The sequence below is a fragment of the Amaranthus tricolor genome, chromosome 13 (genome assembly GCF_026212465.1).
Source record: "Amaranthus tricolor cultivar Red isolate AtriRed21 chromosome 13, ASM2621246v1, whole genome shotgun sequence".
Lineage (NCBI taxonomy): Eukaryota > Viridiplantae > Streptophyta > Magnoliopsida > Caryophyllales > Amaranthaceae > Amaranthus > Amaranthus tricolor.
The window spans coordinates 11,216,231-11,231,014 of record NC_080059.1 but is presented as its reverse complement, the minus strand read 5'-3'; the positions used below and the strand labels follow the sequence as shown (position 1 = coordinate 11,231,014).

Below are 14,784 nucleotides of genomic sequence, written 5' to 3'. Positions count from 1 at the left end.
TATTAGTGATCATTGTTCGCTCCCAAAGCACATGGGGAGGAACAGGGGCTCCCTGAGGCATCACCTTGTTCAAGCTAGGCTGAAGAAAGTGTCAGTTAGTTGGTGTAGCTTTAGGGAACATATTGGGAGGCAGTTCTCCCCACATGTCGATATGGCTGATATTTGTAGTTGGTGTGAGCTCTTGTCTGAGTCCGGGTGAAGAAGAGCATTGGAGTATTCTACTATATTGAGAGTTGTACATGGAGAAGTCAATTTCAAGAAATCTCTGAATGGACTGAAGATTGGCGCAGGATCCACTAAAATCAATAGGTCTTTCTGAACAATTTCTTTCTAATGCGAGGGCATATTTAGGAGCCAATTTGCTCAACCGTTCCCTAAGAATGGATTGAATCCTAGGTCGTCTATAGTAGAGAGATGGGCATGTCTTTTTTCGGTGTTTGGAGGGCTTCCTTTGGGAACAAACATCATTTCTGTATAAGGGTGATTCACAATGGAGGGGCAAGCAATAAACCGTCGGATCATGGCTGGAGACACTCGGTCCCATTGGGACCCCGACTTGATGTAAAACCAGCAGTCATTGGGGTTGAAATCTGGGTAGCAAGGGTGCAGTTTCTCCATAAGGTTGATGCAAGAAGGAGCAGATTTTGGGTGCTTCATAATAACATGTGAAGGGGAAGTTATGTTTTGGGGTTTGTAGGGTGGATTGGAGGGAGAGAAATGTTGATTCATTTTAAAAAAGGGAAGATGTTTGGTTGAGCCATTATTCAGTTTGAAGTCCTTCATAGGTAGAAAGCCAAGAGAGAAAGACAGAAGGTAATAAGGAAGGTAGGAGAAAAAGACCAGCAAAGGATATAAGGGGAAGCAGGAGATAAAATGTGAGAGTAAAAAAAGGAGGGTGGGTTAAAGTAAAAGAAACTAAAAAATAGGGAGGGTGGGTTAAAGTAAAAGTAATAGAAAATTTTATTCTAGCTAGTTGGTAACGAAAAAAAGGAGGGTTCAAATTAGGTGCCAAATCGGGGTAGGTTAGTGAAGGTATGTAAAGCAGTATAGGTTTAGACAAGGGTAGGGATAAGATGGAAGAAGATGAGATCAAGGGAAAAGAAATCAGAGAGGTTGATGAAAAAGGTAAGATTGCAGGCGGATAGGATTTCAAGAGAAGGCAAGCAACCACTTTTTTTAGGTAAGCTAATTACTCTTTATCAGAGGTAGCCATATCAAGAGCAGAAACATCTGTAAATGTTGTTGCAGCTTTAGCAGGGGTAACATCCTAAGTAAACCCACTCAAGCTTTTGGAGACAACAACACTCAACCTGGATAGTAACTGTTGGTCACCACGTTTGTTTACCTTTTATTATTATTTTTTTTCTTATTTTTTCTTTACTTTTTTGAACCTGGAGTCTGGTTTGCTATTGTGGCCACCATTTGTGGCAAAGCTTCATGGGATGAGAATAGACATGGCAACACTTTAAATTTAGAGCACCTTTCATAGAAGTTAGGGATAGGATCCCACTCAAGCTTTTGAAGGAATGAACCAATCCAAATGTCTTCTTTCAAAGGCTTAGAAATGTCAGTAAGAAGGAATATACTTGCTTCTTTTTTCTTGTGGGAAGATGTTAAATGATACATCTAAAGTATTACCCAAGCAGTTACCTAACTCCACAAGTAGGTTAAGATCCAAGAACTCAAGAGTAAGACTAGGGAGGCGCACCCAACAAGGGACGTGGGTAATCACTGCCTTCGATGGGTTGAAGTTCGGTGTCAATGGCTGGGTCGACATATAGCAGCCCATGAGGAACCAAGGACCTTGGTTGAGGATCCAGTTACGTTCGGTGGGGGTAAAAGGCTTGATGAGGATGAACCCACGGTCAAACTTGGAGAATAACGTGGCTTTTTTGAGCAATTCCACAAAGCCCGTACCTTGTCTATGAAGAAATCCACGGAGATGGATTTACCCACCAGCTTGCATATAAGAGCATCTTGTCATTTTTCATTGAGTTTATAATTAGTGTTTTCATGGAGGGGGAAAAAGAAATGAAGGGTTAAATTGAAAGTAGGTAGTGGAGAAGAAGAGCACTAGTTATAAGGATATTTTGTATTTACGATTCGGGTGCACGAAAATAATTATGGCGGTTGGGAAGGGGGAGAAGGTAGTTGTAAAGGAGGGTTAGAGGTGGCATGAACCAGGATGGTTATTGGTGGCAATTTACCAAAAACTAAGGACGTAGGCTTCAAGGGTTCCATAATGCTCTCTCTAACATCTCTCTATTTTTATTGGTCTTAAATTCTACTTTGAATACAATAACTATTCACTTTCTACTTTATATTCTATTATACATACTCAATACAAGCATAATCCAATTTAGAAAACATCTATTTTAAATATTATAAACATCTACTTATTTCCTACATATACCTACTTAACAAACACACATGAATATCCTTAGAAAAAACACATTTACATTCCTTGCTTAGTTTCAAGATTCACAACACAAAGTTTAGCCCTACAAGACTTAATTGTGTTCTCATCATCTTTAGCAACAATCTTAACCAAAGGCTTTCTCTTTTCATATCTTTCCATGTGCTCAATCTTTCATTCCTGCTATAAATTTTGAGGATTATTTTCTCCTGGCCATCACATTGTACTCTCAGGGCCGACCCTAGATATTTTGGAGCCCTGAACGAAATAGCATATTAAGGCCATTTTCCTTTGCAATTTATAACCTATTTGGACCTTCTACAACCATTAATTTTACTTTTTTAATATGGGGTCCTGGGCGACGACCCCTATTGCGCACCCTTAGGGTCGGCCCTGTGTACTCTGACTTATCCAGCTCACAAAATCTTCCGTCTACTCCTCCCACTAAAGTCGTCTTGAAAATTTTGGGGCCCTATGCAAAACTTAATTTTATTTTGCTCTTGTTTAAGTAAATATATTTATTTTATTAATAAGTTAAATATATTTCTTTTTATTAACTTTTTTGTATAACGGGAGAAAATAGAAGTCCTATACAGTCGATCAGCTCGCACACCCTTAAAGACCCCTCTGCTTCCCACGGGAATTTGCCACATCACAAATAGCCTAAACAACCGAAACACATTCTGCAGCAACCAAAACACATTCTAAACTCCACTCCATTAACCATTCTACAGTCTTTCTTGATGCTACCGACTCTTTGAATAACATAGAAATATTCTAAGCTCTCAATTATTTTGTCAGACAATCATGTTAATGTTAATCGCTTTTTTCAGCATCTAATTGTTACTTTTAATACTGTTTATAAAATTCCTATCAAATAACCAAATTATCATAAACTTTTCCTAAATTGAAGCAAAAAATGTATAAAAATATTGGCAGAGTATATTAATGAATGATTGAAATTTTAACTTTAACTTTTCCTTTCATTCTTAGTCCATAATAATTTATTAAAAAGTATCTACCACGTAAATATTTCTCAGCTATTAATTATTTATTTGACTTTTTAAGAAGCTGGCCTTAAAAATTTTTCAATTTTTTTTTATTATATTGCATGATAAAATTAATTAATTATATATAATAATAAGTGTTGCTTTGATAGATTGCTTGGAATTACAGAATCAATCATGTTAAATTGCTAACTTTTTCCCCCAAACTTCCCATTGTAATTCAATAGAAAATTTTTTAAAAATAATGACATTTGTTTTTAATTACTGTAGATATTGATATGAATTATAATATTAATTTTGACCATATAGAGGATTAAATAGTGTCATTAAGGAACAAAATTTGACTTAGCTAACATTTGCTAATTAACTTTTGACATCAACAAAGCAAAACAATAATTAGTGGCATTATTATAACAATGAAGCCATCCCACTCACCAACCTACCTTACCAAATACTGGAATAGTTTTCTACCATTTGAAATGTATTATTATTATTATTTCCTTTTTAGTCATCTTCCTACCTTGATTCATTGCCATAAAAACCATCAATAGCCCATTGGATTGTCCCCTAGAAATTAAACCCACTTAAATTTACACTTCTCTACTCCTTATTCTTGCCAACCTCATTGTCTATATGACTATATATATATATAAACACTAATTCACCCTCTAATTGTAAGTATCCAACCATTCACAATACCTCCCTCAAGGGCAAATATGGAAACACAAAAATATAATCTAGTCAAAAATCTCATTTTTCTTACACTTTCCATCCTTATGTTGACTTCCATATCAACAACTTTAAAACATACTTCCCTATATCTTGCCATATTTGTCCCCATCATATTATACTTTGTCCATTCTATTATCTCTTCCCATGCACAAAATTCCCAAAATACCCCTCCTAGTCCATTCTCCCTTCCAATTTTTGGCAATTGGCTCCAAGTAGGAAACGACCTCAATCACCGTCGTTTAGCCGCCCTTTCCAAGACCTATGGCTCCGTCTTCCTCCTCAAACTCGGTGTTCGAAACCTGGTAGTGGTTTCGAACCCCGAGCTAGCAAATATTGTCCTCCATGCACAAGGGGTAGAGTTTGGATCGCGTCCTAGCAATGTCGTCTTCGACATCTTCACCGGAGGCGGAAAAGACATGGTTTTCACCGTGTACGGTGATCATTGGAGGAAAATGCGACGGATAATGACATTGCCATTCTTCACTAACAAAGTTGTGAATACATATAGCCATATGTGGGAGGAAGAAATGGAGAAAGTTGTAAGAGATTTAAAGGGTAATGATCAAATAATTGGTATTAAAGCAAAAAATGAAGGGTTTGTTATAAGAAAGAGGCTTCAACTTATGTTATATAATATAATGTATAGGATGATGTTTGATGAATGTTTTGAGTGTATGGAGGATCCTAAGTTTTTGGAGGCGACAAAGTTTAACTCTGAAAGGAGTAGATTGGCTCAAAGTTTTGAGTATAATTATGGAGATTTTATTCCTTTGCTTAGACCATTTTTGAATGGATATTTGAACAACTGTAGGGACTTGCAAAAAAGAAGGCTGGCTTTCTTCAATAATTACTACGTCCAGAAAAGAAGGTACCCCTATGTCACTCTCATTTTGCACTGTTTTTCATTTTAATTTGTCTTATTAATTTTACACTATTTTCTTTTTCGGTAGTTTTACCACTTTTCTTCTTTTGATCTCGTACACAAACTTATATTCTCTTTATTTTAACTACTCATTACTATCATTTACTTGTTTTTTGTGTCTCATTCTGCAACCCAATTTCTATTTTCACTAATTTTCAACTATTTTACACTAGATGCAAAATAATAAACACAAAAAAGTATATTTTATACTTTCTTTAAAAGTCAATTACAAAATTAAGATCCTCTTTAGAAAATATTAATAGAAATTATGAAACTAATATTTTTTAAGAGTATATATAAATACTATGGATCCTCTAACCAAATGACTATTACCTAAAATTATTAGCTTGTTTAAAATATTAGCTGATAAATGACTATTACCTAAAATTATTGGCTTGTTTAAAATATTAGCTGATAAATGACTATTACCTAAAATTATTGGCTTGTTTAAAATATTAGCCGATAAGCTTAGAAGTTTAATCCAATCGGGTAACTTAATCGTTATGAAAATGTCTGGTAAAAAATTATTTGTGGATTTTCGGCCATAAAAAATAGGTAAAAATTCAAAAGGAAATTGAAAAATACATATAATAACCTTTAAATTTTAGCTTAAAAATCAACCAATTAAGTGTATTGCCAAGCATTTTTTATGTGTTTGGTAGTTAAAAAGACAAAAACGAACCTAAAATATAATAAACAAAGTCACATACTATATACACTTTATATCTGAAAGTTCATTAGTTGCTCTTAATTTTACTGTCCGTTTGGTTATCGGTACTAAATGGTGGCAATGACAATGATATTTAGTGTCAATTTTCATGATATGTATCATGTGATTCCCATGGTGATGAAAGTTTAATCATTAGAAAAAAATTTTAAAATGATTTTTCTTCACAATTTTCAATTACCATCCAATACCATATGTTCATATGGTAACGCATTAGAATAAATTTTGTGAAGCTAATGAGATTATTAAAGAAGTATGACCATGACCATTAATTTTATCAAAAGATATTCCTCCAAAATTACATTAATTTTCTATTACTATTTCCACAATTTATTACCATTTACCAAATAGGCCGTTAGAGTAAATATTGTTGGATATTCTATAGAATGACAAAATTAAGTGTTTTACAGGAAAATAATGGATGCAAACGGAGAGAAGCACAAGATAAGCTGTGCAATAGACTACATAATTGAAGCCCAAAAGAAGGGAGAAATCAGTGAGGAAAGTGTTCTCTACATTGTGGAAAACATCAATGTAGCCGCCATTGAAACCACTTTATGGTCCATAGAATGGGCAATAGCTGAGCTAGTAAACCACCCCAATATCCAACAAAAAATCCGCCATGAAATCTCCACAATTCTCAAAGAAAACCCAGTTACAGAATCAAATCTCCAAGAATTACCTTATTTACAAGCAACCATAAAAGAAACCCTAAGGTTACACACCCCTATACCCTTATTAGTACCCCATATGAACTTACAAGAAGCTAAGCTTGGTGGGTATTTAATACCAAGCGAATCGAAGGTGGTGGTGAATGCGTGGTGGTTGGGTAACAACCCTGAGTGGTGGAGGGACCCACAAGAGTTTCGTCCTGAGAGGTTTCTTGAGGAAGAAGTTAGGGTTGATGCGACAACCGTGGGTGGTGGAAAGGTGGATTATAGGTTCTTACCGTTTGGTGTAGGAAGGAGGAGTTGTCCTGGAATTGTATTAGCTATGCCTATTTTGGGGTTGATAATAGCAAAATTGGTGAGTAATTTTGAGATGAAACCTCCAAAAGGGGAAGAAAGGATTAATGTGAGTGAGAAAGGAGGGCAATTTAGTTTGCATATTGCCAATCATTCAACTGTCATCTTCACTCCTATTTAAGCTTGTTTCTAAGAGTTTGTTTCTTGTATTATGTATTAGTGTTTTTAAACAATACCTGTAAAATTTAAGAGTTTTAATGTAATAAATATTATTTATTTGTTATTATACAATGGAATAAAGATTCTCTACTTATTCTTTGATTATGGCTTATATGGATTATGCTCATGTTAATTTTGAATGGTAGGAGAATTGATTTTGGTTGATGGTACTTGGTTTGAATTCGATACAAATCCAAATCGAATCAAATAAAATTTGGATTTAATATTTCCAGTCCAAATCCAAATCATAACATTTATAATTCAAATTGAACCAAATCGAATTTTAAAATTCCAATCTAAATTGAACCGAATAGAATGAATTGCACCGATTTGTATATTTTGCGCCGAAAATCAAATTTGCATGTTGTTTCAAAATTATTTTTTCTAAAGCTCCTAAATAAATATAATAATTTTAGGGTTTTTTAATTTGAACAAGTAAAAACTTTTAACAAAAATCTAAATTAAAGGCAAAAATTCAAACAAATAAAATGGAGCATATAACATGCCTTTAACATTTCGATTTATTCGGTTTTTCTGTTTTGTTGGACCCTAGACCGAGTCCAAACCGAACACCGAATTATAATTAAAAGTCAGTCCAAACCAAACCAAATTTAAAATATAGTCAAATCAAATTACTTATTCGATTTGGTTTGGTTCGGTGTTCGGTTTTTCACCAAACTACTTACACCCCTAGATGGTACAATCAAAGTATGTAGAAAAGTTTAAACCTTAGCACCAGTTGAAAACTAATATTTTTTGGAGGGCCCTGGGCGTAGGCATGTTTGCACTTGCTTAGGGCCAGCCTTGAGTGAAGTAAATAGAAATTGTTTTTTTCAACCCAAAAAGAGTTTACATATAGTCTATAATATGTAAGAGTATATAATATATCTTGGGGCTCAACCATCAGCTTAAGCTTTTGGAGTTTTGGTTGAGTTAGTTTCTTAATATGGTAACAAAAGTCAAAGTGACAAGAGGTTACGGGTCCAAATCTTAACCACCCCTCAATTAAAGTGGAATTTCAACGCTTATGCGCATCAACACTTCTAGCCCAATGGGCTCTCGTGTGAGGGGGCGTGTTGAAGTATATAACATATCTTAGGGCCTCAATCATCTACTTAAGCTTTTGGTTAAGTTGGTTTCTTGACACAATCATGTTATATATGCAATGTAAAGAATACCTTTAAGGATCAATTTGTCTCACAAATCTTGAAATGTTGGTCGCTAGAGTTGCTGAGTTTTCACGACATCAAAAGACTAAACAAGTGGGATGGATTGCAAGCAACTCAAATGCCTTGCCACTGAAAAAACCAACATCACAAATTGCTCAGATCTGATTTTCCCTTCTTCATTAAACTTGCTTTCTTCCATGGAAAGCTTAGAAATAAGCTATAGTGCCCTATATTGCAAGCCCTGCCAAAATAAGGTTTTTCGTTATCATTGACATTTAATTTAAACTATGTTATTACTGAATACACCCTTCATTCCTTTAATTTTTCATCACTTTCTATTCCAGTTTGTTTCTTTGATATTGCTAATTTCTGTTTTTTCTTAATGGTCACGCATTCTTTCTTGTAATCAAACTCCCTCCCTTTTATCCACAAATTTCTTCGATCCACTAGTTTTGAAATAAAACAAAACCACCCTTGCTCCCTTGTAGCAAAATCAAATGGTCGAAGGGAGTATATATAAAGCTAGAATGCAAAGACACAACAATGCCAAAATCATATCCCAAAAGATTTGGAGGAGCTGCATAAACAAATAGATCATTTCCATGAAGTATTATTGTGAATTGAATTCTAAACTTATTTACATTGATATTAATTTGCAAATACACAGAGTGCCGCAATACAAAGAGTCAAAAGCTTCTAGAAAATAAAAATATTGATATTTTCAAGCAAGCAAAATAGACTTTGGGATATTAAATTGAAATTCTGATAGAGAAATAACTAACTCATGACCAACTCAAGCGATTCCCTTCTTTTTTTCATCTTCCTCACATGACAGTTGAACAAAAGTGTAGCGGTCACTTATTGAAATTCTAATCGGAAACATCAGATATTCTCTTATAACACGCAGTTTGATCAGTTCTTACGCAAATTGAACATCAAATTCCACTGCTTGTAAAGCCGATTTCTCTGCATTGGGTTTATCCCAAATCAAAAACCCAAACCCTAATTTTATGTCCATTTTATCATGCCCTTTAATCAAAGCACACTCTTAAATTCCCCAATTTGCCTAAAAAAAACTCAAAAATTTGGGGTTTCTTGATCAAAAAGGTAAATTACCCACAAAAGTTATATCCTCTTAGCGAAATTCAATTTTTCCAGGATACTTCTCTTCCAGTTTTCCTGGTCATCCTCCTCTTTCTCTTATTCTTCGTAAATTACATTACTGTTGGTTGTGACAACCATCCAAGATGATCATCCTAAGATGCTGTCCTTTGTTGGGATTCAAGAGTGCTTTCATCAGTTCTTTCAACCTAAAGAAACAAACAACCTTGTTCCTACTGCATAGAAGAAGCCTAAATCCTACTGCATAGAAGAAGCCTCAATATTAGAAAGTTGCTGATGCTGCTGTGGTCATGAAGGAATATTGATAATTGTTTTATATCATAGCATTACTGAGGTGTGCATAGGATTAGTTAGTTGTTAGGTTGTTTTGTTTAGGTTGTTAGATTAGTGACAACTGTCCAAAGTTGTTATAACAAACTTACAAGTGTCCAGAATAGGTGATGCTCTTGTTCTATATATAGGCTATCATTGTATTCTGTTTCTTTTGTATCTTTACATTCGATTAATAAAAATCCTTTGTAAAAGCCTTTGTCTTCTATTTTTCTGTACTTTCAACATGGTATTAGAGCAAGAAGCTTTGAACCTTTGTTTCCATTGAAGAACACCATTCTGTTAAGACACTTCACCAACATTCTACACCTGCTTTTGCCCTTCTGATCTTCTGTTCTTATCTTCAGGTTCTTTTCCTCTCATTTCTTTTCTTTGTGTTTCTTAGTATCATATGCGCATTAGCACTTCCTTAATGATGGCATACAAGAATGAGAAGAAACTTGAACTCACCATGAACCCCTCAAGCCCATATTACCTTCATCTAACAAACATTGGATTAAAACTTATTCCTAATCTTTTCTCTGGAGTGGGTTTTAAAGGGTGGAAAAAGGCTGTCTCCATTGCACTATCTGCTAAAAACAAAATGGGGTTTGTTGATGGAACTTTAAAAAGATCAAGTTCATGAACCGAACATGGCAAAGCATGGGATAGGGTGAATGATGTGGTTTTGGGATGGCTTCTAAATGCTATGGATGAAAAAATTTATCAAAGTGTTTTATGGTTTAACACCGCCCAAGAAGTTTGGGACAATCTTGAACAAAGATTTGGCCGATCTTCCTCAGCACAGCTCATTTCTGTTATAGAAGCTATTAGCAAAGCTGTGCAAACCCTAGAGATGATCATTGAGGACTTCTATACCAAGATGAAAAGCCTATGGGATGAGCTTGATGCTCTTGATCCAGTAGTTTTTTGTTCTTGTTCAGGTTGCACCTGTGAACTAACCAACAAGACTGTAAAAAGTCAGCAAGCAGGCATAGTCATACAATTCCTCATGAAACTCAATGCCAAATACCAACATACAAGGAGAAACATACTCATGATGAAGGAAATCCCAACTGCCTCTGACGCATACAAAATACTTACTCAAGAACAAGCCCACCAAGAATTGAGTTAGGTTAATGATAACTCTCCATTTTACCCTTATTTTATGCTTATTTAGTTTACATTCTCATGCGGTTGTTGTTCTTTCTTATTAGTTTTATGGGATTTGATCGCCCTTGTGTAGCCCTTAATCCCCCAGAGGTTTTGGAGAGGGAACAGAGCTAAACTGAGGATAAGAGATAGTCCCAAGCACTCATTTGAAGGGAGGCAAGAGGACCTTGACATGAGCATTTTGGGAGATTTTGATGAGATCGGTTGGTCAATTATTTTACATCGATCAGTTGATCTCATTTGGCAGCATTTCCAGAAGCAATATGTAGCAACAGCATGAGATCGATTGATTGATCTCTTTAGATCGATCGATCGATCCTATTCATTTTAACTCCAGAAGGTTCATGGTGACAATAGTTGAGATCGATCGGTCGATCTCTTTAGATCGATCAATCGATCTCTTTTCGAGAGACCTCAATGCATCTGTGATGACTAGTAGCTGAGATCGATCGGTCGATCTTTAGATTGATCGATCGATCACTTCTTGAGTTGAACCTTTCACTTCTCCAATTCAAGTGCACATATTCCTAGGGCCCAAATATGATTTGGACGACCTTCTAAGGGTATAATGTCAATTTTTAACAGAGGTCTTAGGTCATGAGGGGTGTTTTTCTATATATATGGTTTGATGTAATAGCAAAAGGGGAAGCCCTAACATAGTTTTATCTTATCCTTTCTAGATTGTTCTTATTTTTAGCTTTCTATTTTGTTTTTTATTAGTTTAAAGAACCCTAAATTTAATCTTCTAGTATTTCAATCAATATGTAATCAAAGTTATTTTCTTATTTTAATTCCTTCAAGTATTTTTTCTATTATCTCACTATTTTTGGGTTTATGTTCATCTCAACCTTCATTGTTGAGAGTTGAAGCTATTGCAATTTCTGGGTTTTATATCTTTGATTACCAATCACTCTCAAATTTTTTAGGTATATTCCTTCTTGCTTTAATCACATTATTCCTTTGTTATTTTGCAATTTCATAATGGTTTGTGATGTTCACCATTGTTGAGTTATACTATATTTTGCTTAATTTTAGTAGCTTAATCATCGTTTTAGCATTTATTGTCATTGCTAAATATATTGATAGTATGAGTAGTAAGTAGTCTTTTAGGGTTGGGGGTTGAACCAACCTTTGCATATGGACTGATTTGATAGTTAATGATTGATGTTGGTTTGATTGTAAACCCAAGAAGTAGGTTACTTTGTTTATTGTGTTAAGATCACTTAGATCGCCCTCTAAACACCAATGAGAGTTGGTTTTCTAGGAGATCCGACCTCCCTCAATGATCGGAGTTGGGGGCAAGGGATCAACGAGAGTTGAACCTTGCACTAACCCCATAGATTAGGAGTTTCACCCTTCACCTTCGAAAGTAGAGAAGGATTGACAGGTTGTTAGATATTTGTTGCCCGTGGGTCTTATTCTCGCTCACAAGAGTGAGGGGAATGAGATTCTCGGAGGCGATCCCAAGACCGATCCAGGATTAGATCGCTTTTTGTATTTGAATCCACACCTTTACAATTAACCCGAAGTAGACCCTTAACATGTCATATTAAGTCCGTTGCATGTAAGTCAGCCCCTACCCCGGTGTTTTCTTTGTTTATTGTTTTTTTAGTTACAATTATAGTTTAAACCATCATTTACCCTTATCTTATGTTATCCTAATACCTAAGAGGGCCTATGTCTCGCATTCCACTCCTTGTGTTCGACCCGTATGTGCTACAACACCATGCACTTACTGTAACTCACTATTTGAGATTAATTTGTGTGAATAGTTAATACTTCTAATAATCATGAAGATACTATGGCATGTAGAGTTGATAAAAGAAAGATTTTTGATAACAAGAACAAAAGCAAGTTTGAACACAAAAATAGAAGGCAAAACACTCAATTTTTTTGTGAACACTATAATATGCATGGGCATACCATAAGTAAATGTTGGAAGGTTCATGGATATCCTCCAAACTTTAAAAACAATACTGGGAAAGAAGAAAATAATTCAAGCAAAGCCAATGCCATAACCAATGATACTAGCACACAAGGAGACATGTTGGTTGATCCAAAACTCATTCAAGAGCAGTATAATATGCTGATTTCTTTGTTGTCCAAGTAGGGATGGTCATGGGGCGGGTCTGGCCAGACATGGACCCTGACCCTTTTATTTTTTATAGATCCAGACTCGGATCTGAACCCTAAGGGTCCAAAATTTTCAGACCCAGACCCAGACCCTTCGGATCTGACGGGTCTAGGGTCCTTGATGGGTTCTTAATGGGTCTTAAAAAAGTCTCTTTGATTGTCAAAATTGAACCTTTTTCGAGTCTTTTTGTAGTTTTGTAAGCAATTTATTATCGTATTACAAACACTTGTTCGAGTGCATGAAATTTAAATACAAAATAATTACTAAAAAGTAAAAAAAAAAAATTTAATTGTATAGGGTCCGAGTCCAGGTCTGAGGGGCGGGTTTAGGGTCTGGGTCCGGATCCGGGTCTGCACCTTGAGACCCGGACCCGGACTCGGACCCGTCAAATATTTTCTGGATCTAGATCCGACCCGGATCCGTTGGATCTCAAAAAATAAGACCCAGACCCTTAAAAAAGGGGCGGGTCCCATAGGGTCCTGGACCCATGACCATCCCTATGTCCAAGCAAGGGACTGATGAACACAAAGAACCTGCAACATCTAATTCAACACATCTGGCAGGTATGATATGCTTACATTCCCTTTTTTTGGCAATGAATGGATTATAGATAGTGGAGCATCCGATCACATTTGTTTCAATCTAAGTCTATTTGCTGATTATAAAACTGTGCATGGAAAGTCTTATTTCGTGACTGTGCCTGATGGAAGGAAAGCAAAGGTTCAATACACTGGAACCATCATTCTGCTCAATTCTTTTAAACTGCATAATGTGTTGTTTGTACCTAATTTCAGATACAATTTGTTATCTGTCAACAAACTAATAAAAGACCTCAATTGGAAAGTGTGGTTTAATGCTAATGAATGTTTTATACAGGAATCGTTGATGAAGAAGCCTATGCTTCTTGGTAAAGAAAGAAATTCAATATACTATGCATGTGCAGCATCAAGAATGCAAAAAGACTTTGAAAGCTCGTTCTTCCAATAATGCTACAATAACTCAACTTCTTAATGACATCAAAATATGGCACCTTAGACTTGGGCATCTTCCGTTTCCTAGTTTACAATTTCTTTTTTCTGAATATAGAACAATAGAAGTCAGGAACACCTATTTTGTACTATTTGCCTAATGGCAAAACAATAAAGATTGAGTTTTAATTCAAGCTGTGTAAAGACTAGTGCATCTTTTCAATTGCTTCATATTGATGTTTGGGGGCTACTAAGGCACCCATCAAGACATAAATGTTCCATGTTCATTACTATAGTAGATGAATTTTCCAGATTTACTTGGATTTTCTTAATAAAGCACAAGTCTAAATTTTTGACTTTATTTGCTCAATTTTATGAATTTGTTCTTACGCAATTCAACAATAAAATTATGTATGTAAGAATTGATAATGCCAAGGAACTTAGTGAAGGAAAAACAAAAGAATTTTACAATGCAAAAGGCATTGAATTACAAACTAGTTGCAATAATACACCCCAACAAAACGAGATTGTTGAAAGGAAACACAGACACTTCTTAGAAGTGACAAGAGCTCTATACTTTCAATCTAAAGTTCTAGTTTCCTTTTGGACTGATTGTGTACAATGTGCTGTACACTTAATAAATAGAATGCCTTTGGCAACTTTACAAAAGAAAACTCCATATGAAGTTATTTACTCTAAGAAGCCTAACTATGAAATGCTTAGGCCCTTTGGGTGTTTATCCTATGCATCTACCCTAAAAAAGGATAGATCCAAATTGGACTATAGGGATGATCCCTGTATTTTCATTAGTTATGTGCTAAATAAAAACGGTTACAAACTCTACAATCTAAGAACCAAAATGGTTTTTGTGTCTAGGGATGTGCATTTTCAGGAAAAATTCTTTCCTTATCAGTTTTCAAC

The 14,784-nt window shown here is 35.2% G+C and overlaps 2 protein-coding genes across 2 annotated transcripts; both read left to right on the top strand.

Moving 5' to 3' along the window:
• The first annotated feature begins 4,103 nt into the window (after positions 1-4,103).
• On the top strand, positions 4,104-7,096 carry LOC130797825 (cytochrome P450 CYP73A100-like). Its single transcript, XM_057660592.1, has 2 exons — positions 4,104-5,023; positions 6,215-7,096. Exons 1-2 carry the CDS (start codon positions 4,140-4,142, stop codon positions 6,948-6,950), a joined length of 1,620 nt encoding a protein of 539 aa, XP_057516575.1. The 5' UTR covers positions 4,104-4,139; the 3' UTR covers positions 6,951-7,096.
• A 2,928-nt stretch (positions 7,097-10,024) lies between these two features.
• LOC130798814 (uncharacterized) lies at positions 10,025-12,871 on the top strand. The gene is made up of 5 exons (XM_057661906.1): positions 10,025-10,197; positions 10,261-10,510; positions 10,835-11,026; positions 12,149-12,255; positions 12,574-12,871. The coding sequence occupies exons 1-5, from the start codon at positions 10,025-10,027 to the stop codon at positions 12,869-12,871; spliced, it is 1,020 nt and encodes a 339-aa protein (XP_057517889.1).
• Positions 12,872-14,784: the final 1,913 nt, after the last annotated feature.

Coding starts and splice junctions, on each gene's coding strand:
- LOC130798814 (XM_057661906.1), top strand. CDS start 10,025: ATGGCATACAAGAATGAGAAGAAACTTGAACTCACCATGAACCCCTCA. Junction 11,027..12,148: donor AGCATTTCCAGAAGCAATAT/GTAGCAACAGCA, acceptor AAGGATTGACAG/GTTGTTAGATATTTGTTGCC. Junction 12,256..12,573: donor CCAGGATTAGATCGCTTTTT/GTATTTGAATCC, acceptor TATGGCATGTAG/AGTTGATAAAAGAAAGATTT.
- LOC130797825 (XM_057660592.1), top strand. CDS start 4,140: ATGGAAACACAAAAATATAATCTAGTCAAAAATCTCATTTTTCTTACA. Junction 5,024..6,214: donor TACTACGTCCAGAAAAGAAG/GTACCCCTATGT, acceptor AGTGTTTTACAG/GAAAATAATGGATGCAAACG.